This window comes from Saimiri boliviensis, chromosome 7, assembly GCF_048565385.1.
Source record: "Saimiri boliviensis isolate mSaiBol1 chromosome 7, mSaiBol1.pri, whole genome shotgun sequence".
Taxonomy (NCBI): domain Eukaryota; kingdom Metazoa; phylum Chordata; class Mammalia; order Primates; family Cebidae; genus Saimiri; species Saimiri boliviensis.
This window is the reverse complement of record NC_133455.1, coordinates 78,291,800-78,318,397: the sequence shown is the minus strand read 5'-3', so window position 1 is coordinate 78,318,397 and position 26,598 is coordinate 78,291,800. Positions and strand designations below refer to the sequence as shown.

General features: G+C 38.2%; 1 protein-coding gene across 2 annotated transcripts in view; it reads right to left on the bottom strand.

The window, feature by feature from the left end:
* SRGAP1 (SLIT-ROBO Rho GTPase activating protein 1) overlaps positions 1–26,598 on the bottom strand; it is a 321,930-nt gene that overhangs the window by 93,441 nt on the left and 201,891 nt on the right. For both annotated transcript variants that reach the window (XM_074402841.1, XM_074402840.1), the window contains exons 5-6: positions 20,151–20,333; positions 19,561–19,689 (exon numbers count right to left, since the gene is read on the bottom strand). In XM_074402841.1, the coding sequence (XP_074258942.1) occupies positions 19,561–19,689; positions 20,151–20,333 (312 nt within the window). The remainder of the gene's footprint in view (positions 1–19,560; positions 19,690–20,150; positions 20,334–26,598) is intronic.

The window sequence follows — 26,598 nt, the reverse complement described above, 5'->3', positions numbered from 1 at the left end:
CTGATGCACGGTGAGTAAGGGAAAAGTTGCAAGAAATGACACTAAATGCAGATGAGCATCAGGTCATATAGGGTCTTGGTAAATAATCTGGATTTTATTCTAAGGACAATGGGAGGTCTTTGGAGATTATGAAAAAGGAACAGATGTATCTGATTTATGTTTTACTTTCTCTCTCTCTCTTTTTTTTTTTTAGGTGGAGTTTCACTCTGTTACCCAGGCTGGAGTGCAATGGCATGATCTTGGCTCACTGCAACTTCCATCTCCTGGATTCAAGTGATTCTCTTGTCTCAGCCTCCCAACCAGCTGAGATTATAGGCGCCTGCCACCATGCCCAGTAATTTTTGTATTTTTATTAGAGATGGGGTTTCACTATGTTGGCCAGGCTGGTCTCAAACTCTTGTGATTTATGTTTTTTAATACTCTGGCTGCTTGGGAATAGAATGGATTTTCCGAACACATGATTGGAAGCTTAGGAAGCTATTGCAATAGTGCAGGCAAAGAATAAAGAGGCTTTATTTAGGAAACTGGGAGTACATATAATGAGAAGTGGCAGGGTTTGGGACACTTAGGAAGTAAAGATACAGGATTTGCTGATGAATTTACATGTGTGGAACAAGATAACTGGTTTTTAGCTTGTGCTACTGGGCAGAAAGTGGCGTTATTTTCTGAGGTGTAAAACATGACTAAAAAGAAAGTTGTTATGTGTTTGGAGGATAATAACAGTAGGGCAAATGGATATAAAAAGTTGTGTGTTTAGTGTTTTATGTGTTCAAGATACCTATTAGACAACTGGTTAGGGATGCCCAGTAGTCAGTTGATGTACCAATCTGAAGCCCAGGAAGATGACCAAGGCCAGTGGTAAAAATCTAGGAGCCATCAGATGGTATTTGGGTCAAGGAAGCAAGATATCATGCCTCAGGTGACTCCCAACATTCAGAAGTCCAGCCAGAAAGGACAAGTGAGCACTGGAGACTGAGAAAAGAGAAGGAAGAGCCCATACTGCAGGAGGAAACCAGATCACTGTATCTTCCTTTAACAAAGGCCCCTGGAACCTCCATTGTAAAGAACTTTAAAAGCCAACTACTTCAGTCATCCAACTCATTTCAGTTTTTAAATACCCTTTCTATCACAAAGGGATAAAACCATGCCTAAATCAGTTTACATGATTACTACAATATCCTAACCCATTTAACGTGATCTCTCCATAGTCTTCCCAATAGAGTTCAGGTCTAATGGGGAATACAGCACTACAATGGGACAGGTGTTTATGGATAAATCTTAATACTGTTATATGGGGGAAAAGTCAAACTAAGAAAACTCTGAACTCTGAATAAGTTGCTTTTTAATTAAGCACATGTCCCAAGACACAAAACAGATAAGGTTAAAAGCTTTAACATAGCTGATTTTGCAAAAATGATAAAAAAGGATGGCATGCAATATACGATACAATCTAAATTCAATCTTATTCTTCATAAATGACAAATAAAACACATGTGACAGATATTTCTATGAAGAAAACTGGCTGGAGTAGGGAATTCTTCCTTGGCAATATTCCATAATAATAACAAAGGTTTATCTTTCAGGCTCTTAACCAACCTGCAGATGTTTATAGGGAGAAATTGGAGACCATGAAACTGTACTGCAAGGATGACAAATACTTTATTATTACTGGGCAGGTGCTCTGTGAGAAAGCACTCACAGAATTTTATTGTTGAGGACTGAGTTTCTCTGAATAGACTTTGAAGGTCTGGAACTGAAGTGGAAGAGGCTATGTTATCAGTAATGCAATTTTAAAGCTAGTTGTTTTAAGAATTCCATATTTTCAAAGTGTTGAACCTGATGATATATCAGAGAATCCTAGCATTAAGACTTGTACTCTACTCTAATTCTTTTCTCTTAGCAAACCATAATCTTTTGGAACTCTCAGCATTCAATTACAAATATTTGTTGCCTGTATTATTTTTCTTCTGGTTGTAACACATCCTAATTCTTACACGATAGTAAGTTATAGGCTCTTTTGCACTTAATATTGGGGATAATAATTATCACAGATGTTCAACCTATTATTTACAAAAACTACAATCTAAAAGTCCTTATTTGTTGTGAAATTAACACTGTTCCACTTCCCACTTTATTCCAAACTAGGAGATTGTTACTTTACAAACAAAATTTACTTAGGACTTTCTTAGAGACAGAGGAAAAGCACTCTGAACAGTCTTCTGTCTAAGTGATACCCCAGCTTAACTAACACTTGCTTCATTTCATAAATCAGGATCGGCAAACTAGAGCCTGTGAGCCAAATCCTGCCCACAACTTGGTAAGGTAAATAAAGTGTGACTGCAATACAATCACACCCATTTGCTTACTTACTATCTATGACTACTTTTGCACTAGAGATGAATAGTTGTGACACAGACCATATGGGTTCACAAACCCTAAAATATTTACCATCTGGTCCCTTACAGAAAAAGTTTATCCACCCTTGCTCTAAAGTATAGTGACCAATGCCAATGGCAATGTGAACACACACAGCCAGGAGGTGCTCTCTAACACTCCTCTACATTTCTGCTCCAACAATTCATCTGTATGTCTCCAAGAATGGACTGTACAATATTTGTGCCATTTATATTTATTTTAACTATAATTAACTATTAAATAAACTGATAAAATAAGTCTAAAACATTGTTGGAAAGACTCAGGTGTAAACAAAATTAGATGATGCAAAGGTGTAACAACTGTGCAAGATTGTGAAAATACTGTAAATGTCTTTTTTCTTCACACCAAAAAAACCTCAAAACTAGAAATCATAGATAATACAAAATGGAAGTGATTTGTGTAAAGGAAGATTACTCTGAACTCTGTACAGTAGATAAATCATTAAAAGCATATAATGCGTAGTAAAAACAGAACAAAAAGATAAATCATAATATTAAAAGATTGGCAGGTACAAGTATATTGGTAAGCTTTAAACATATTTAAGGCATGTATTTATCATTTTAGTAATTCTCTCCTTTTTCTTTTTTAAATATAAAATATGTCATACTTATGGAAAAGTACAAAACATGTATTTATTTATTTATTTGAGACTGACTTTCACTCTTGTTGCCCAGGTGGAGTGCAATGGTGTGATCTTGGCTCACCACAACATCCGCCTCCCAGGTTCAAGCGATTCTCCTGCCTCAGCCTCCCGAGTAGCTGGGATTACAGGTACCTGCCAACATGCCTGGCTAATGTTTTTGTATTTGTAGTAGAGACAGGGTTTCACCATGTTGGTCAGGCTGGTCTTGAACTCCCGACCTCAAGTGATCTGCCTGCCTCAGCCTCCCAAAGTGCTGGGATTACAGGTGTGAGCCACCGTGCCTGGCTTATGTTCCTTTTAAATAAATAAAATGTTACTGATATTTCAGAAGTTCTCCAAGATCCCCCTTCCCAATCACAATTCCTTCCGTTCTCCCTAGACATAATTCAGTATCTGGAGTACCCAGAAGTGTCCAAACTTTGTTTGGTATACTACATTCAAATATTTTCAGCTGAAATAAAAGAACAGATACTGATTAACAATTGAGCCATTTTCTTCACTGCATTACCATCAATATCAATAAATGTTAGAGTTCTGATATCTAATGTTTTTGATTTGGACTTGATCAAGAAGTTAATTTTTACCTACTAAGTTTATGAAGGAGTTATATTCAGCGATGGAACTCATCCTAAGGTTCATTCATTGATCCTAACAAGGCATAATTAAATATGTAAGATTTACTAAAAATAATTTCAGTAGACCTCCAAAAACCATTATTTATAAATGATTAGAGATTTTCTACATTGTTAGCAATTTCTCAGAGAGAGAAAGGGAGAATGCACTTTAGTAATTCAAACTAATATTGATTGGTAAAGGTTATCTCAAATAGAAAAAAATTGAAATTATTAAATATTTTGAAAACCATTAGATCACCTCTAAATATATAGAAAAGATCAACTTGTCTATCGAAGTGTTGAATTATTAAAATTTTTAGCTGAAGTAGTTAACAAAAGAAGATTCCATTAGTGTCAATGATATATACGTAAACTGATTAGTCTGAAGTGCTTAAAAACATTTTAAAAATTGTTATTCCCTTTTAGTTTACATTATTAATTTGTACTGTAAGAAAGAATTTTGCTGACCCAAAGTAAATTATAGCTCAGATGTTGCTGAGTTCCAAATTAGCAGATTTTTGATGTAGTAAGATCCAAATCTGAGAGGTTGTAAAATATCCATAGTTTGATGTAAGGATTGAAGACTTAACTGTAAGATATAGGAAATCAGAGTCACATCACTCAAAGACAGCAATTTTAGCATCACTGTTGGTGGGTTAAGCAGATATTGTGGTATGCCAAAATAAGATGTAGCAACACACTTAAGATGTATTCTATTGTGAAATGCTTAACTTGAATTCAACAGGCCTTTATATAAAATTCAACTTGTAAGAATATAGAAGATAAAGAAACAGGCTAAATGACATGATAAGGAGGTAATAGACAAATCCAGATGCTTGAGTATTTTGAGGAACAACTGTCCATGTATTTTCAACAAAGAACTTTGCTGGTTTAAAAAAAATTGAAAGGACATAATGTGTAATCTAGACCTAATGTGTAATCCTAAATCAGGTCTTGCCTAGATAAGTCAGCTGTGAAACATTCCTTGGGGTCACAAATGGAAATGTGGTATATAGTAGATGAGACAAAAATCTACTGAGACGAAAGGATGAAGGTCACTGATTTTATAAAGTAGGTTAGAAAGCGCTATGTAAAATATGATTTCATACTCTCATTCTGGTTTAAAAATATGTGTATGTAGACATAGAGAAAGTGTAGCTTTAACAATGATGATCTTAGGTGGTAAGAATGTGATCACTGGAAGTCCTAGAGAGTGCAATCAGAGAAGAGAAAGAAATAAAGAACATAAAAATTGGGAAGGAAAAAAGGCCGGGCGCGGTGGCTCAAGGCTGTAATCCCAGCACTTTGGGAGGCCGAGGCGGGTGGATCACGAGGTCAAGAGATCGAGACCATCCCGGTCAACATGGTGAAACCCCGTCTCTACTAAAAATACAAAAATTAGCTGGGCATGGTGGCGCGTGCCTGTAATCCCAGCTACTCAGGAGCCTGAGGCAGGAGAATTGTCTGAACCCAGGAGGCGGAGGTTGCGGTGAGCCGAGATCGCGCCATTGCACTCCAGCCTGGGTAACAAGAGCGAAACTCCGTCTCAAAAAAAAAAAAAAAAAAAAAAAATTGGGAAGGAAAAAGTCAAATTATCCTTATTTACAGATGATATGATCTTATATTTGGAAAAAGCTAAAGATTCTACCAAAAAATTATTAGAACTGATAAATTCAGCAAAGTTACAGGACACAAAATCAACATTTCTATATGCCAACAGCATACAATCTGAAAAGGAAATCAATAAAGTTATTCCATTTATAATAGCTAAAAATAAAATAAATATCTAGGAATAAACCAAAGAAGTGAAAGATCTCTATAATAAAAAGTATAAAACACCGATGCAGGAAATTGAAAACACAAAAAAATGGAAAGATATTCTATGTTCATGGATTGGGAGAACCAATATTATTAAAATGTCCATACTTCCCAAAGCAGTCTACAGATTTGATGCAATCCCTATGAAAATACCAATAACACTCTTCACAGAAATAGGAGAAATAATCCTAAAGTTTATATTGAACCACAAAAAACCTGCAGTAGCCAAAGCCATCCTGAGCAAAAAGAAAAAATCTTGAGGAATCACACTACCTAACTTCAATTATAGTCCAAAGCTATAGTAACCAAAATTGTACTGGCATAAACATAAACCAGTGGAACAGAACAGAGAACCCAGAAATAAATTCATCTATCTACAGTAAACTCATTTTCAACAGAAGTGCCAGGAACAATGATATGGTTTGGCTGTGTTCCCACCCAGATCTCATCTTGAATTGTAGTTCCCATAATCCCCACATGTCATGGGAAGGACCCAGTGGAAGGTAACTGTATCATGGGGGCAGTTACCCTCATACTATTCTTGTGATACTGAATGAGTTCTCACAAGATCTGATGGTTTTATAAGGGGGTTTTCTTTGCTTGTCACATCTCTCTCCTGTTGCCACATGAAGAAGGATGTGTTTGCCTCCCCTTCCACCATGACTGCAAGTTTCCTGAGGCCTCCCAAGTCGTGTGGAACAGTGAGTCAATTAAATCTCTTTCCTTTATAAATTACCCAGTCTTGGGCAATTCTTTATAGCAGTGTGATAATGGAGTAATACAAACATATATTGGGGAAAGGTCTCTTCAATAAATGTTCTGGGAAAGCGGGGTACCATATGCAAAAGAATGAAACTAGACCCCTATCTCTCACCACATACAGAAATTGAATAATAATGGATCAAAGACTTAAATCTAAGATCTCAAACTATGAAACTACTATAAGAAAACATTGGGAAAACTCTCCAGGAAACTGGTCTGGGCAAAGACTTCTTGAGTAATACCCTAACAGCAGAGGCAAACAATGCAAAAATGGACAAATGGAATTACTTCAAGTTAAAAAGCTCTGTGCAGCAAAATAAACAATCAACAAGGTGAAAAGGGAATCCACAGAATGAGAGAAAATATTTGTAAGCTATTCATCTGACAAGAGATTAATAACCAGAACATATAAGGAGCTCAAACAACACAATAGGAAAAAAATCTAAAATCTGTAGGCAAAAGATCTAAATAGTTCTCAAAAGAGGACATACAAATGGCAAACAGGTATATGAAAAGGTACTCAACATCACTGATCATCAGAGAGATGCAAGTGAAATCTACAATGAGATATCATCTTACCCCAGTTAAAATGGCTTTTATCCAAAAGGCAGGAAACAACTAATGCTGGTAAGGATGTGGAGAAAAGGGAACTCATATACACTGTTGGTGGGAATGTAAATTAGTACCGCCACTATAGAGAACAGTAGGGAAATTCCTCAAGAAACTAAAAATAGAGTTACCACATGATCTAGCAATCCTACTGATAGGTATATACCCAAAAGAAAGAAAATCATTATATTGAAGAGAAATCTGCATTCCTATGTTTACTGCAGCACCATTCACAATAGCCAAAATTTGGAAGCAACTTCCAATTGTTTTTTTAGTAACCAAAAAAAATATTGTGAATAGCCAGGATTTGGAAGTGTCCATTAACAGATGAATGGATAATGAAAATGTGGTACATATACACAGTGGAGTTCTATTTAGCCATGAAAAAGAACAAGATCCTGTCATTTGCAGCAACATGGATGAAACTGAAGGACAATATGTTAAGTATTCACTTATTACAAAATATTTCATTCAAGGAATCACTTCATTTAAATGCAGACACTTTTTGCGTTGTTTTAAATACTTCCAGCACCCTAATGAAATAAAAGAAACTTTTCTGTTACGCTACTCCTAGATTTCCTGAATAAAAGATTTTACTCGGTTTCCTGAGTAAAAATAAAAAATTTTGTAACTCCAGCTTTCAAACCTAAGTCTGTCAGGTTTCTGCACAGTGTACAGAATATAAAAGAACTAATCCTATGTAACTTCTTTCTTGCTTTTTTTGTTTAGGGCTCATTTTGGTAGTGATTGGAGTGCTTAATTAAATCCAAACTAATTTTAATACAAGAAAAACTCTCCATGTATTGAAAAGTATTTCTTTAATACTTACAAGGTACTAAGCACCATTCCTAACAATGGGAATCCAGCAGTGAATAAAATGAAGGCTTCACCTTTATTGACCTTATGTATGAGTTGGGAGACAAACTATAAATGAATTTGTATTGATATACATACAAGTACATGTACACACACACATATAAAATAAGTCATGACAATGCCATACAGAAAAATAAAACACAGCTATGGAGGTGCTTCTTTTGATGGGGTGTCTAGGAAAAGCCTGATACTTGAGCAGAGGAGTGGGATGCAATGCCATGCAGCTATCTGGGGAAGGAATGCGTCACACAGAAGGACTGGCATATCTAAGGGTGCAGAGGCAGAGGTGTGTCTTGCCATCTCAAGATGCTCACAGAAAAGCAAAGGAGGCCAGGATGGCTGCAGCTGAGTGACAGAGGAGGAAGGTGCTAGGAGAGGAGGTTGGCAGAAGTCTTACCACTTAGGGTCTTTTGGACAGGGAAGGGCTTTGAATTTTGTTCTGTGATGGGGAGCCATTGAAGGATTTTTTTGAGCAGGGAAGTGACATCACCTGGGTTACATTTTAAAGATTCATGCTAGCAGTTGAGTGAATAAAGGCATCAGGAGGACACAAGTGAAAACAGGGAGCTATAGCAGCACTGTTCACAATAGCCAAGATTTGGAAGTACCCATCAACAGATGAATGCATAATGAAAATATGGTACATATACACAGCAGAGTTCTATTCAGCTATGAAAAAGAACGAGATCCTGTCACATGCAGCATGGATGGAAGTGGAGGACAAAAAGTATTAACAAAATAAGCCAGGCGCAGAAAGACAAACTTCACACGTTCTCACTCATTTGAGAGACCTAAAATTAAAACAATTGAACTTACGGAGATAGGATGGTTGTGGGGTTGGTGGGGAAGTGGGGATAGTTAATGGGTACAAAAATACAGTTACATAGAATAAATAAGAGCTAGTATTTTTCAGCACAATAGGGTGACTACAGTTCACAGTAATATATTGTATACTTAAAAATAACTAAAAGCATATAATTGGAATGTCTGTAACAAAAAGAAATAAATGCTTGAGGTGATGAGTACCCTATTTACCCTGATACGATTATTATGCATTGTTTGCCTGTTTAAAAATATCTCATGTACCTGATAAATTTATATACCTACTATATAACCATAAAAATTAAAAATTAAAATTGGATCCGACTTTCAAGATGGCCGCCTAAGAACAGCTCAGGACTTCAGCTCCCAGTGAAAGTGCAGAGGGTGAGTGGACGCCACATTTTCAGACGAACTCTTATTGCCCACAGACCAGGAGATACCCAGGCAGAGGGGTCGCCAGCGTCGCAGTCCCAGCCGGTGCGGCTGTTTTGGCCCCCGCGGGGCTGATTCCGCCCGCGCGGCTTCTGTGACCACTCCCTGTTGCTGCGGTTCTCCGTACAAAAGCCACTGGTCTGGGAGCCCTCTTAGCTGGCGAGCAGAGCCCTGAGATGGCAGAGTTGCCCATTCATCTGAAATAGCGAGCCAGGCCAGGAGATTCCTAGGCAAAAAATCCGCCAGGAGCCGGCGCCGCGGTTCGAGCCGACTCCGTGAGTCGCAGCACGGGAGATCCCGGCGCCTTTTCAACAAGCGACCGGAACGCGGGGTCGTTCAACTTAAAAGAAAAGACTCTGAGTCAGGGAGCCAGGTGATCAGGCTCGGTTGGTCCCACCCCTACACCCCCAACAACAACGAAAACAAAAACAGTAATTGGAAACCCTCTGGGTTGAGCCCTTCAAACCAAGCACAGCTGAACCGGGACGGTCCGGCTCCGTGGGGGAGGGGCTTCCGCCATTACTGAGACTCTCCACCGCTACGGAGGCAGGCTGCCGTTGCCGAGGCAACCCGCCGTTGCCGAGGCAACCTGCCACAACAGAGAGAGTCCCCCATAACAGAGGCGGGGCCACCATTGCCCAGACAGTTCTAACTATGCCCATATAAAAAGGACTACAGGGAAGAGCTCAGGGCAGCTGGGCGGAGCCCACAGCAGCTCAGCAAAGCCCCTGCGGGCAGGCAGAGGCTAGGCGTGCTGCTAGCTGGGCGGGTCCGACCTGAAAGAAAAATCAAAAAAGGCAGTAGTGCAACGGAAACTCATAAAGCTCCAACTCCCTGGGACAGAGACAGACAACATGTAGATAAACCCACAAAAATGGGTAGAAACCAGCGTAAAAAGGATGAAAACTCCCGAAACCAGAACACCTCTCCTCCTAAAAGTGATCACAACTCCTCACCAGCAAGGGAACCAGACCAGATGGAGAAGGAGGGTGATGAAATGACAGAATCAGACTTCAGAAGATGGGTAGTAAGAAACTACAATGAGCTAAAAGAACATGTTCTAACCCATCGCAAAGAAAATAGGAACCTTGAAAAAAGATTGGACGAACTGCTGACGAGAATGGACAGCATAGAGAGGAGAATAAGTGAATTGATGGAGCTGAAAAACGCAACACGAGAACTTCGTGAAGCATGCACAAGCTTCAACAGCCGAATTGACCAAGCAGAAGAAAGGATATCAGAGGTCGAAGACCAACTCAATGAAATAAAAAGAGAAGGCAAGAACAGAGAAAAAAGCGCAAAAAGGAATGAACAAAATCTTCAAGAAATGTGGGACTATGTGAAAAGACCTAATCTACGTCTGATAGGTGTACCTGAATGTGATGAAGAGAATGAATCCAAGCTGGAAAATACTCTTCAGGATATTATCCAGGAAAACTTCCCTAACCTAGCAAGGCAGACCAATATTCAAATCCAGGAAATACAGAGAACACCACAGAGATATTCCTCAAGAAGAGCAACCCCAAGGCACATAATCGTCAGATTCACCAGGGTTGAAATGAAAGAGAAAATGCTAAGGGCAGCCAGAGAGAAAGGTCGGGTTACCCACAAAGGGAAGCCCATTAGACTCACAGCAGATCTCTCAGCAGAAACCCTACAAGCCAGAAGAGACTGGGGGCCAATATTCAACATCCTTAAAGAAAAGAACTTTCAACCCAGAATCTCCTACCCAGCCAAACTCAGCTTCATAAGTGAAGGAAAAATAAAATCCTTTGTGAACAAGCAAGCACTCAGAGATTTCATCACCACCAAACCTGCTCTACAAGAACTCCTGAAAGAGGCTCTACACATATAAAGGAACAACCAGTACCAGCCACTCCAAAAACACACCAAATGGTAAAAAAGCAGCAACACAATCAAGAATCTGCATCAACTAACCAACAAAACAGCCAGGTAGCATCAAAATGACAGCATCAAATTCACACATAACAATACTATCCCTAAATGTCAATGGACTAAATGCCCCAATCAAAAGACATAGACTGGCAAATTGGATAAAAAGCCAAAACCCATCAGTGTGCTGTATCCAGGAAACCCATCTTACATGCAAGGATACACAAAGGCTCAAAATAAAGGGATGGAGGAAGATCTACCAAGCAAATGGAGAGCAAAAAAAGGCAGGAGTTGCAATTCTCATCTCTGATAAAATAGACTTTAAAGCAACAAAGATCAAAAGAGACAAAGAAGGACATTACATAATGGTAAAAGGATCACTGCAACAAGAAGAGCTAACGATCCTAAATATATATGCACCCAATACAGGAGCACCCAGATACATAAGGCAAGTTCTTAATGACTTACAAAGAGACTTAGACTCCCACACAATAATAGTGGGAGACTTTAACACCCCATTGTCAATATTAGACAGATCAACCAGACAGAAAATCAACAAGGATATCCAGGACCTGAACACAGACCTGGAACGAGCAAACCTAATAGACATTTACAGAACTCTCCACCCCAAATCCACAGAATATACATTCTTCTCAGCACCACATCACACCTACTCTAAAATTGACCACATAATTGGCAATAAATCACTCCTCAGCAAATGCAAAAGAACAGAAATCATAACAAACAGTCTCTCAGACCACAGTGCAATCGAGTTAGAACTCAGAATGCAGAAACTAACTCAGAACCGCACAGCTTCATGGAAACTGAACAACTTGCTCTTGAATGTTGACTGGATAAACAATGAAATGAAGGCAGAAATAAAGATGTTCTTCGAAACCAATGAGAACGAAGACACAACATACCAGAATCTCTGGGACACATTTAAAGCAGTCTCTAGAGGAAAATATATAGCAATGAGTGCCCACATGAGAAGAAAGGAGAGATCTAAAATTGACACCCTATCATCAAAATTGAAAGAGCTAGAGGAGCAAGATCAAAAAAACTCAAAACCTAGCAGAAGACAGGAAATAACTAAGATCAGAGCAGAACTGAAGGAAATAGAGACACAAAAAACTCTTCAAAAAATCAATAAATCCAGGAGCTGGTTCTTTGAAAAGATCAACAAAATAGACAGACCACTAGCCAGATTAATAAAAAAGAAAAGAGAGAATAACCAAATTGATGCAATAAAAAATGATAAAGGGGATATCACCACAGATTCCACAGAAATCCAAACCATCATCAGAGATTATTACAAACAACTCTATGCACATAAACTAGTAAACCTGGAAGAAATGGATAAATTCCTGGACACCTGCAACCTCCCAAGCCTAAACCTGGAAGAAGCTGAAACCCTGAATAGACCAATAACATGGTCTGAAGTCGAGGCAGCAATAAAGAGCCTGCCACCCAAAAAAAGCCCAGGTCCAGATGGGTTCACAGCTGAATTCTACCAGACATACAAGGAGGAGCTGATACCATTCCTTCTGAAACTATTCCTGACAATCCAAAAAGAGGGAATCCTTCCCAAATCATTTTACGAGACAAACATCATCCTGATACCAAAACCCGGCAGAGACTCAACAAGAAAAGAAAATTTCAGGCCAATATCCATGATGAACATAGATGCAAAAGTCTTCAATAAAATACTGGCAAACCGATTGCAACAGCATATCAAAAAGCTCATCCACCATGATCAAGTAGGATTCATCCCGGGGATGCAAGGCTGGTTCAACATACGCAAGTCCATAAACGTAATTCACCACATAAACAGAACCAAAGACAAAAACCACATGATTATCTCAATTGATGCAGAGAAGGCTTTTGACAAAATTCAACAACCCTTTATGCTAAAAACCCTCAATAAACTAGGTATTGACGGAACGCATCTCAAAACAATAAAAGCTATTTATGACAAACCAACAGCCAATATCATACTGAATGGGCAAAAACTGGAAGCATTCCCTTTGAAATCTGGCACTAGACAAGGATGCCCTCTCTCACCACTCCTATTCAATATAGTACTGGAAGTTCTAGCCAGAGCAATCAGGCAAGAAAAAAAAATAAAGGGTATCCAAATTGGAAAGGAGGACATCAAATTGTCTCTATTTGCAGATGACATGATTGTATATCTGGAAGACCCCATCATCTCAGCCCAAAATCTCCTGAAACTGATAAACAACTTCAGCAAAGTCTCAGGATACAAAATCAACGTGCAAAAATCACAAGCATTCCTATACACCAGTAATAGACTTCAAGAGAGCCAAATCAAGAACGAACTGCCATTCACAATTGCTACAAAGAGAATAAAGTACCTAGGAATACAACTAACAAGGAACGTAAAGGACCTCTTCAAGGAGAACTACAAGCCATTGCTCAACGAAATAAGAGAGGATACAAACAGATGGAGAAACATTCCATGTTCATGGTTAGGAAGAATCAACATCGTGAAAATGGCCATACTGCCCAAAGTAATTTACAGATTCAATGCTATTCCCATCAAGCTACCAATGACCTTCTTCACAGAACTGGAAAAAAACACCTTAAACTTCATATGGAACCAAAAGAGAGCCCGCATAGCCAAGTCAATTCTAAGCAAAAAGAACAAAGCGGGAGGCATCACACTACCGGACTTCAGACTATACTACAAGGCTACAGTAATCAAAACAGCATGGTACTGGTACCAAAACAGAGATATAGACCAATGGAACAGAACAGAGGCCTCAGAGGAAATACAACATACCCACAACCATCTGATCTTCGACAAACCTGACAAAAACAAGCAATGGGGAAAGGACTCCCTGTTTAATAAATGGTGTTGGGAAAACTGGCTAGCCATGTGCAGAAAGCAGAAACAGGACCCCTTCCTGACACCTTACACCAAAATTAACTCCAGATGGATTAAAGACTTAAACATCAGACCTAATACCATAAAAACCTTAGAAGAAAATCTAGGCAAAACCATTCAGGACATAGGTGTAGGCAAGGACTTCATGACCAAAACGCCAAAAGCAATGGCAACAAAAGCCAAAATAGACAAATGGGACCTAATCAAACTCCACAGCTTCTGCACGGCAAAAGAAACAGTCAGTAGAGTGAATCGGCAACCAACAGAATGGGAAAAAATTTTTGCAGTCTACCCATCTGACAAGGGGCTGATATCCAGAATTTACAAAGAACTAAAGCAGATCTACAAGAAAAAAACAAACAAGCCCATTCAAAAATGGGCAAAGGATATGAACAGATACTTTACAAAAGAAGACATACAGGAGGCCAACAAACATATGAAAAAATGCTCATCATCACTGGTCATCAGAGAAATGCAAATCAAAACCACATTGAGATACCATCTCACACCAGTTAGAATGGCGATCATTAAAAAATCGGGAAACAACAGATGCTGGAGAGGATGTGGAGAAATAGGAACACTTTTACACTGTTGGTGGGAATGTAAATTAATTCAACCATTGTGGAAGACAGTGTGGCGATTCCTCAAGGACCTAAAAATAGAAATCCTATTTGACCCAGCAATCCCATTACTGGGTATATATCCAAAGGATTATAAATCATTCTACTACAAGGACACGTGCACACGAATGTTCATTGCAGCACTATTTACAATAGCAAAGACCTGGAACCAACCCAAATGCCCAACGATGATAGACTGGATAGGGAAAATGTGGTACATATACACCATGGAATATTATGCAGCCATCAAAAACGATGAGTTCACGTCCTTTATAGGGACATGGATGAACCTGGAAACCATCATTCTCAGCAAACTGACACAAGAGCAGAAAATCAAACACCGTATATTCTCGCTCATAGGCGGGTGTTGAACAATGAGAACACATGGACACAGGGAGGGGAGCACTACACACTGGGGTCTGTTGGGGGGAAATGGGGGAGGGGCGGGGGGTGGGGAGGTGGGAAGAGATAGCATGGGGAGAAATGACAGATACAGGTGAGGGGACGGAAGGCAGCAAAGCACACTGCCATGTGTGTACCTATGCAACAATCTTGCATGTTCATCACATGTACCCCAAAACCTAAAATGCAATAAAAAAAAAAGAAAAAAAAAAGAGAAAAAAAAAAAAAAAATTAAAAATTAAAATTAAAAAAGTGGTCATTTTATATCTGCTTGTAGTATTTTCTAGGTTTTTACAATACACATGTACTGCTTCTATAACAGTTTCTATGGAAAATTTATGACTTTTCTGTGGTATCAATAGATGCATTCATATTGCTTCATCATAGAAAATTTGTTAGAAAAGAGACAGATACTGACATGAGTGGAAGCTAAAGGGAAACTGGGGGATTTTGGAAAAAGGGTCTTAACTTTAATTGTTTAACTCTTTATAATACTTTGAATTTATCAAAATACATTAATTCCCTTTCATGTCATTTCACATACACAATGCTGTGCACTAAAAATGTTGTCTTGGACTTTTTCTCATTGGAGGCATTACAGCTCTTTTCATTATTATTGGATAGCTCAGTGTAAGATGTACTTTGCTAAATAAACTCACAAAGCATGAAGAATTCTAGATACCTCTGCATAATAATCAACCTGTTTCCTTTTCACCAGGAAGGGTCAAGCTTAATGGTTGTCAGGATCACCACTATATATGCAAATTGGATCCCTACAAAATAAGCAACCATTTTAGAGTATACATATTGAGTAAAGGAATATAAAAATTACTTTCACTAAGAGAGTACTCAATTTCAGTGGAATATACAACAAACCAATTTCATATCATTTATTTCCAGTTTCTTAAGTTTTGTTATTTGAGAATTGTTCATGTTTTAAATTTAAGACTGATCTTCCAAAGTCCAACTTTTTTTTTAATTGCATTTTAGGTTTTGGGGTACATGTGAAGAACATGCAAGATTGTTGCATAGGTACATACATGGCAGTGTCCCCATGCCATCTCTCCCCAACTCCCCACCCCCCGCTGTCCCTCCCATATTTCCCCCCAACAGACCCCAGTGTGTGATGCTCCCCTCCCTGTGTCCATGTGTTCTCATTGTTCAACACCCGCCTATGAGTGAGAACATGCAGTCTGACACAAAAGCAGAAAATCAAACAACTTTTTTAAAAACAGAAAATCACTTGGCATATTGAACATTTATTTATTTGGTCAGAGTCAATTAGATCTGGAGGTTAAACATGTATGAGTTTGGGCCAGGAGTGGTGACTCACATCTGTAATCCCAGCACTCTGGGAGGCCAAGGCGGGTGAATCACCTGAGGTCAGGAGTTCGAGACCAGCCTGACTAAATGGAGAAACCCCATCTCTACTAAAAATACAAACTTAGCCAGGTGTGGTGGTGCATGCCTGTAATCCAAGCTACTTGGGAGGCTGAGGCAGGAGAATCACCTGAACTAAGGACGTGGAGGTTGCGATGAGCTGAGATTGCACCACTGCACTCCAGCCTGGGGAACAAGAGTGAAACTCTGTCTCAAAAAAAAAAAAAAGGTATGGGTTCGAAGCCCACCTCTGATTGGCCGCATAACCTTAGGCAAGTTATCTAGCCTAGCTAGATCTCAGTTTTGTTTTGTTTTTTTCAATCTATAAAATGCAGAAAACACTATTTACCTCAGAGAGTTGTGATGATTAGATGAGATTACGCTGCCTGTTACATAGTGCACTCAATAAATATCCATGACAATGATGGTGATGACTCTTGTAATCCTGACATGCCAGTTCCAATATATCCCAGTTCCGTTATATCCCAAGAATGTTGAGGATGCTCCTTTACATCTCCACATAGATGTCTGATAGGTATCTCAGTCTTCCCAGACATAGCAAGGCTACTGTTCCCACTTCAGCCTGCTTCTTCCCTGGGGGCCCTATCTCAGTAACCCGGGAGTCATTTTTTAGGACCTCAACCTAGCAGTCATTTCTATCCTCTTTTTCACACATGGCAGCAAATTCCTATGACTTCTATGTTCAATCCATTTTGGTCTTACAGCTTAGATAGGTCTATGGCTACCACACCAGTCCAAGTCAGCATCATCTTTAGCTTGGGCAACTGCAAACACTCTTGCTATAGCTCCCTGTTTTCACTCGTGTCCTCTAGACTCCTTAAGTCTATTTCTCACTTAGCTACCAGAGTAAGTCTTTAAAATGTAACCCAGGTGATGTCACTTCCCTGCTCAAAAAAATCCTTCAATGGCTCCCCATCACACAGAACAAAATTCAAAGCCCTTCCCTGTCCAAAAGACCCTAAGTGATAAGACTTCTGCCAACCTCCTCTCCTAGCACCTTCCTCCTCTCTCGCTCAGCTGCAGCCATCCTGGCCTCCTTTGCTTTTCTGTGAGCATCTTGAGATGGCAAGACACACCTCTGCCTCTGCACCCTTAGATATGCCAGTCCTTCTGTGTGACGCATTCCTTCCCCAGATAGCTGCATGGCATTGCATCCCACTCCTCTGCTCAAGTATCAGGCTTTTCCTAGACACCCCATCAAAAGAAGCACCTCCATAGCTCTGTTTTATTTTTCTGTATGGCATTGCCATGACTTATTTTATGTGTGTGTGTACATGTACTTGTATGTATATAAATATAAATTCATTTATAGTTTGTCTCCCAACTCATACATAAGGTCAATAAAGGTGAAACCTTCATTTTATTCATTCACTGCTGGATTCCCACTGTCAGGAATGGTGCTTAGTACCTGGTAAGTATTAAAGAAATACTTTTCAATACACGGAGAGTTTTTCTTGTATTAAAATTAGTTTGGATTTAATTAAGTACTCCAATCACTACCAAAATGAGCCCTAAACAAAAAAAGCAAGAAAGAAGTTACATAGGATTAGTTCTTTTATATTCTGTGTACCTTGCAGAAACCTGTTAGAAAGCTGGGGTCATACAATCCTTTATTTTTACTCAGGAAACTGAGTAAAATCTTTTATTCAGGAAATCTAGGGGCAGTGTAACAGAAAAAGTTCCTTTCACTTCATTACGGTGCTGGAAGATGTAAGTGTTTAAAACAATACAAAAAGTTTCTGCATTTAAAATAATCAGTGATGACTTGAATGAAATATTTTGTAATAAGTAAAAAGAGAAAGATTTCCCAGGTTTTATTTATTATTACATGGCTCTATATAAAGAAATTATGATATTATGGGATAAAATTGTTTTGAGACAAAAAGAAAAAATTCACATCAGAGGCTGGGTGAGGTGGCTGGCCAGGCACAGTGGCTCAGGCCTATCTATAATCCAGCTCTTCTGGAGGCTGAGGCAAGTGGATCACTTGAGCTTAGGAGTTTGACACTGGCCTGGGCAACATGGCAGAAGCCTATTTCTACTAAAAATACAAAAATTAGCCAATGCGGTAGCAAGCCCCTGTAGTCCTGGCTACTCGGGAAGCTGAGGCACAAGAATTGAACCTGGGAGGCAGAGGTTGAAGTGAGCCGAAATAGTGCCACTGCACTAAAGTCTGGGTGACAGAGTGAGACACAGTGTTTTTGTTTTGTTTTGTTTAAAAAAAAAAACAAAAAAAAAAACAGAGGCACCTCAGTGTTAACAAGCTAAAAAATAATCCTCTCCCTCAATAATTATTTTGTAGAAATCCCCAACTGTGGCTAAATGGTTTGGCATAGCTAAATACATGAAACTTAAATTCACCAAAAAAATGAAGTTGTTTTAACCTACTGTATGTTTAAATTATGATGGCTACTATGAGCCATAAAATATTTTATAATAAAACTGTCGATTCTAACCAATACAAAGCAGTATATAAGATTCCAGCTACTAACCCTCTGAACATCGATGACTTTATCTGTGCTGTTTTTATGGCGCTTAATACCTTGTTATCTTTTATTTGCAGGTAGTAGCATTTCTGGACATAGGATTTTTGTGTTTCATCTTTGCAGCTCCTACAGTGTTAGCACAATGACTGGGCCACTCAGTACATGTTTTCCGAATGAAAGAATGAATGAATGAGGTGGAGGGTTAAAGTTCAGGAATAGTGGCAGTAAACGCGGCAAACACATAATAGTGAATACATATTTGGAGAGTGCTAAATAAGCCCAATTACTGCTTTTCTATATCATATCCTATGTACGCAATGTATAGAGACTTAGACACATCTATAAATGTCGTTTATGTGCACTCTGTTTTGCATCCCAGCAATTATCACAACTTCATCATTCACGTAGTCATTTTCTTAAGTCTGTCTTCTCCACTTTAAATCCCAGAGGGTAAGGACTGCATATGGCTTCTGAGAGCTTCAGCATCTCACGACAGTGGGGGCCCAATAAATATATTTTGAATAATGAATGCAGTTAGGGCTGTGCCACTACATAACTTGCCCATGACTGGGCCCCATTTTAGCTGAGTTTACCAGGCTTCTCACAGCTTTACAGAATCTGACCATTTATTTTTCAATGGTTTTAGGATACACACTTTTCCACATGCATCGTACAGTTGATAGTATCTTAGTACCATGTATAATTTAAACAACAGTATTTTTTTCTTTCTGAGTATCACACAAAATAAGTCTCAAGAAACAGTATTTTCCAATGAATGAAATACAGTTACTGTTAATTTCATTTTAATATGGAAAAAACAAAAACTTCAAGTACTCACATCAATTAAATCGGAAAGATCATGTATATAATACTTGAAAACTGAGGCATTGGTGGCTTCAAGTGTTAGGAGATATTCGTTCCGTGCCTTAATCGATTTTAGCTTATTTTCTGAATATTTTGCTTGTCTCTGGAATGAAGAAGATCCAGGCATTGAGAAAGAAAGCAAAGTCGTTTTTACATACATGAATTTTTATTAACCGTAACAATTTATTCCATATATAAAAATGACCCTCAAAGTCCTCTGCCAAAAGTACATTTTGAATCTGATTTAAATAGCAAACTAAAATTACCCAGCTATGGGGAATAATAACAATGTATTTGGGCTTCAGGCCCATTTGCAATGAAATCTCCTTGTTAATATTCAAGTTCTCCACACTGTGTATTGAATACTTGGCATTCATCACTAAATGATGTCCAGCTGTTATTACATGATTTTTACATTTCTTAGACATTTCTCATTCCCATGGGAGGAAATGCATGTCATTTCACAATAATTTACAATGTGTGGATATCAGCTATTGCATCAGTGTTCTTAGTACTGTCTCCTCAAATGAAGGCAGAAGAGCTCTGCAATATCTTTTTACTTACTTTTTCTTTCATTTTTTCAATTTTCTTTACAGAGCTTCGCCGTTGATGTCTCTCCTCTAGTCGAATATGAAAGACTGGATCACCAGATCTTCCAATTTGCTTTTCCTCTTGTTTTTCAGCCTCTTTCAGCTTACTCTCGGCACTGATGCTCTCTGCATGATACATATGGTATGTTTTCATCACCTGTGGAAAGTGACCCAAATCATTACAAGATGTCTGTCTGAAATTTAGAGAGTAAATGGGAACCATTTATAGGACATATACGATATACATACCACCTTCCAAATGGCAGAGGGGGAAAGTCAGGTTGTTAGTAAAATAAGTGAATTATGGACTACTGCTTCTACATAAAGCACACAGAAATATGCAAATTCATCTACTAGGAAAAGGCACTTAGTGGACAGGATTTGATAAGAAAATGATTTACAGTCTTTTATATACTTTTCAATGTACTTGAAACGTTATCTTAAAAGTATTTCTGTAAAATCTTCTCTACATTATTAATTTGCAGAATAAACCATTTATTCGTGGATCAATTTTAGCCCTACCCAAACCTAAATCAGTACAGTCATTATTAAGGGAATTTTATTGCATAAAATCTACCTGTCAAAGTAAAAAATGTAAATATTAAGGTTCATACACAGTTTGAGTTGAAAAAAACATTGTTCTTCTGACCACAAATACTTTACGTTCAATGAAGAAAACATTTATTTTCTTTAAAAAACAAAAACAAAAAACAAAGAATAATATAGGCTGGGCATGCTGGCTCATGCCTGTAATCCCAGCACTTTGTGAGGCCAAGGTGGGCAGATCACTTGAGGTCAGGAGTTCGAGACCAGCCTGGCCAACATGGTGAAACCCTGTCTCTAGTAAATACCAAAAGTTAGCCAGGCATGGTGGCACACCTGTAATCCAGCTACTCAGGAGGCTGAGGCAGGAGACTCGCTTGAACCCAGAGGTTGCAGTGAGCTGAGACTGCGCCACTGCACTCTAGCCTGGGTGACAGAGCAAGACTCTGTCTCAAAATAATAATAATAAATAAATAAATAAAATAAAAAGCAATCAAGAATAACCACTGTCAAGATTTTAGTATACAGCCTTCCAGCCTTCTTCCTATCAAAATAAACACACACACACACACACACACACACACACACACACACACACACACACTTCTTCCTTTAAAAATGCCATATATGCCTGGCTACTGTAGTGAGAAAAGGGGACTTAGTTAAAACTAAAGTCAGGGCAGGGCACGGTGGCTTCGTGCCTGAAATCTCAGCACATTTTAGAAGGCCAAGGTGAGAGGATTACTTGAGCCTAAGAGCTTGAGACCAGCCTAGGCAACACAGCGGGACCCTGTCTCTACAAAAATTAAAAAAAAATTTAGTTGGACCTGGTGGTGCATGCCTATAGAGCCAGCTACCTGGGAGGCTGAGGAAAGGGGATCACTTGAGCCTGGGAGGCGGAGGTTGCAGTGAGCTGAGACTGTGTCACTGTACTCCAGCCTTGGTGACAGAGTGAGACCTTGTCTCAAAAAAATAAAATAAAATATAAATAAATAAATACATAAATAAAATAAAATGCCATATATGATTTCTCTCTTTAAAAAACTGAGCTCATCCTGTATTTGTAACTTTTAGATTGTAATGTCCTTTGCCACTTATATATCAGAGCATATTTTCCTATATCATTATTCTTCTAAACATAATTTTAAGTGCTACATACTATTTTTCTATATGACTGTGCCATAATTTAATTCCCTATTGTTAAAAACTTCAGGATATTTTGACTATTTGCTTTAAAAAGTTGTGTTGGAAACCTTTGACATATATCTCATTTCTTCTCTTAGAAATGACATATGTAATTTTAATTTTAATTAATTTAGGGATATATAGAACATAAAAATTTCATAATGTAAAATTTATACAATGAATCCTCAATTATTACATATTTGCTTATATTACTGTTACAAAAAATGTTTGTGTGCAAAATTGTGTCATATTTTCTAGGACAAATTTTCAGAAATAGAATTGCAGGGTTAGAGCATATGCACATTTTTTAGACTTAGTAATATATTGCCAATTTTACACTCAGCTAATTAAAGCAAACTCATCCATAGCATTATCTCTGAAAGTATTTCAGACAACACAGTTGTTTGATAAATATTTTCTCAAACAATAAACAAGCTATTATTTTTATAATAGTATCTATGAATCTGTATGTCATCTCTGTATTCTTAGATACAAGAGAATAACAGATTTCAGAGTTACAGATTTTACCTGAAAATCATAATTTTTCCAATATAATTTCAGTATGCTTTCATATGTAGTCAGATATCTGGGTGAATTAAAAAACCTGTATATTTTGAACACAATTATGCTCCCTAAAAGAAACAACACATGCAAGGTATGATGACTAAAATGCAAAGGATGTATCAAGGAGCATAACCAAACTTGGCACCCAGTGCTAAACATTCATGGCAGAACTTTCGTATAAATGATGTCAAATTCTCTTCTGCAGAAGACAGACTTCATTTCATATGCAAATAACCACATTATTCAGAGCCAATTTTATAACTAAGGTGTAGGAAGTTGAGAAGAATGCAATGTTTTCAAGTAATGAATCTGATTTTTCTCATTTCAAGAGATGAGTTTTTAAATAGTTTGAGACCTGGAAGCATCACTGGAATAAATATATTTATTTAGGTTAACCCATATGAAATTGCTCTTTCTGTAGGTTATTAAAAAGGTGGAAAATCAGCACTTTCTTATGGTTCAACTCAACACATATTCTCAAGATGACTATTTTGAAGAGTAAGACACGGGGGTTAACGAAGAAGCTTTACTTATTTTCATAAAATCTGATGATGGCTTTCCTTAAAAATGTAAGCTAGTAAATCATGTCAAAGACATTACAGAGCCAGAACAAAGTAAGGGGTAAACTACAAAGCACTGGCAGCTTGTTCTCAGCCGTGAGTAACTGGAAAGTTGTCTGTTTTTAGTAATTATTGAACCTGTCTGGGAGAAGTTTGGTTGGCTACTTCAGTTTAAAAGAAAAATAAAATAGCAGTAGGAAGCAGCTCAGCAGCTGGAAAATGAAAAGGGAGTCACCCTGCAGCTGGGCAAACAGCAAGGTCACCAAATCTACACAAAACCTGCGTTTACTCCTAGACTTGGCTCTGTTATTCCCTGCCTGAAGCAAACCCACACACTATTATATTTGGGTCTTGGTTCCAGTTACATCTTAAAATGAGAGGGTGTAAACACACACACACACACAAACACACACACAAACACACACACACACACACACACACTGCTCAGCTCTCTGTATTCTTGCTAATAGCAAAGAGAAAAGAGAACACGTGACTCTCATCACACTTGGATGAAAAGGTACCCTAGGCCACTCTGAGTATCTGAGAAATATTTCTTTTAAATATATTACCAAAGAAAAAGCCTCGATTTCTGATGCTTGCTTGACTTGGACACTGAGGACTAGCATAAACAGGTAATTTGCATAAACTAAGCCTTAGTATCAGAGAAAGGATACTGCGCTGACTGCCAGCAGGGTGTTCCTTAGACTAGTCTGAGCTAAAAAGAAAACATTTGAGTCTGACCTAACGCTGGAAAGAAAAGAGTGTATCTCATCATTATGTGGTTCAGCACAATAGCTGAGGATTCTCTACCTAGTTCAGTGGTGATTTCCAGAAAGCAAATTTCTTTGTTGAGTTTGACTTAGGGTTTCCACTATTCACTAAAATGTTAACAGTTACAGTGAATGAATTTTAAAAGTTGGGGAGATAAACACTAAACACTTTTCGAGAACTCTAATTGCAGATAATGAGCGCAAGTACAAACTGCCTTATTTAAAGTGGAAGCTGTTGACAGAAGTCAAATGTATTTTGTATTTAAAATAAAATAACAGTTTTCTTTTTCAGAGAAGTTAAAAAAAACTTTCATTTTTTTTTTAACAGGTGCATTTTGAATACACACTCAAAGAAAATAACAGCTTCTCCACCAGCTTAACGCAAACACAAGCCTTTGCATACCAAATGACCTGACAGGCATATAACCATGTAAATGTACTCCCATTGCCTATTTTCCTGTTTGAATTCTTCTCTATTAAAACTTCATGCATAATTCTCCATTCAATACACCTAATTTATCTTTCTTGCTCCATTTTTCCTCAACTGTGGAAAAAACAGTCAGCTAGAAAGTGACTCACATCATAAATTTCTTTAGGAGATTGGGATATCCTAATGATAACTTGCAGAGAAGTTAATGTATTTTTCTTATTGACACACCCGTATCATGTATCTGACACTACTCTTACGGTTTAAATCAAAATAATGAAAATACCTGTAGCAAATTTAATACTTAGTGTTAAGAAATCATTATCTGAAAACTACATACGTGTTGGATAAGATCAATATATTAATGCTATAGTTTCTACTTTTTGACTACTAGCTCAAAAGTTAGAAGACAGGGATCCCAGGAATGGATCTACAATTACCAGGTGTGGGGAAGTTATTTAAAGCCTCTGCTTACTTTACAAGGTTGTCATGGATGCCAAATTGTGTGTCCCTGTGTGTGTGTGTTTTAATATAAATTTTATTATTTACCAAATATGTTATATCTATGTACACAATATATACAGTATCACTAATACAGATATGTACATATATGTGTCTAATTTACTTTAGCAAGCATTATATAATGCTTACTATGTGCTAGACATAGTTTTAAGCATTTTATAAATAACATATGTAAACCTTCTAGGAACTCTTATGAGGTAGGTACCTTTATCCTTCCCTTTATGCTGATGAAAAAACTGAGGCACAGAGAGGTTACGTAACTTGTCCAAGGTCATACAGCCGGCAGAGCGATGGTGGGAACTCATGCGGCCTGGCTTCAGTTTAGATGTTTTGGATTGCTATGCCAAAACCTTTGGAAAGTCTGAAGTATAATACAATTGGAAGGCCTCTTTATCTAAGGATACAGTCACTATTAGTTATATTTAGGAATGGAAGAAAAGAGGGGATGAAAGACATTTATTTATTCAGCATGTGCTTGATGCTTACCACCCATAAGGCACTCATGGGTGTAAAAAGAAAGACTTGGTTCCCATCTTCTAAGAGTTAAAAATTTTGGAGACTAAGAAATGGGCCTTTGATATTCTGATGGGCACAGATGAAGGGAGGGCATCCAGGGTGGAAAGATGGTACAAGCAAAGTTACAGTAAGGTAACTGCAGGAAAGTGCACAGGTGAGGTGGGCATGAGCAGACCAAGATGGCAGGGAAGGGGGTCCAGGGAAGAACTTGGAAAGTGGATGGTTGGGAAACAAGCTGAAGGATAAGATTACATAAGTTGGCATGGGCCAGAGAGTCCTGAAACCCCCACTAAGAAGGGCATAATGTATTCTATAGGTGTTGGTGAATCCACAGTGTTGTAGACAGTATGGTCAAAGCAATGTCTTAGTAATAATATGGTAAAGATACGCAGGATGGCTTGGGGTGATCTCATTTAGTGTGGAGGAAGAAGTGATGGACAATAAGAAAAACAATCCATAATGACAGTTATAGAGCCTTTTCTCTGTTATCCTTCTCTTCGACCTTTTCTTAAATCTGACATGATTCCCTCTACCATGGAGTTAAATGCCCTCAAATGGTCCCAACATCTAACTAAGCAGCAATTTGTGGACCACTCTTAGTCAGCTACTTATGGCTTCCTCCCCAGAATTTGTACTTTCCTTCCTCTTCAGCTTCTTCCAAGCAAGTCCCTCAGCTGCCATCTCCCAGCACCTCCTCCTTTTGACATCTGACCTATTCTCCACGGCAAGCTTAAATCTCACCAATGGTTAAGTGTTCCCTGGCTCCTCAGCCAGAGGGATCTTATTCTTATGACTGCCAAGACAAGTATTGTCTTTCAAGACAGCTCTTCATTGAGACTCTTCAGCACACAGCACTTTAGCTGTGTGTCACAGATCTCTGTGTACCACTCAGATTGTGGACTGTCCCATAAGAACGGCCAGGGTACCAACCATGTTTATGTATCTTCAGATCCTTAAAACTGTCTCATATATAGTATGAGTAAAATAGGTGAGAATCAAATGAAGGATAAGAACCCATTTTAGAGTAGGCTTGTCCATCCATTTATTCACTTAACAAACATTTATCAAATACCTACAATGCAGCTGAGATTGTTCTTTTCTATTCCTGGCTTCCAAAATAGCACCAGCAATAAATACCTGGGATTGGACTAATGGCATGACAAATAGTTCTAAATCATTTGTGAAATATGGTTAGTGCTGGAATCTATGGCCTCTCAGAAAAGAAATGATGTGGCGGTTTGGCAGGGAAGGGAGATGAAAAACTGTATGTTAGTGACAGTATTTCCTAACTCTATACAGCCTACTGCTTCATGAAATCCATTAATCACTAAAAGC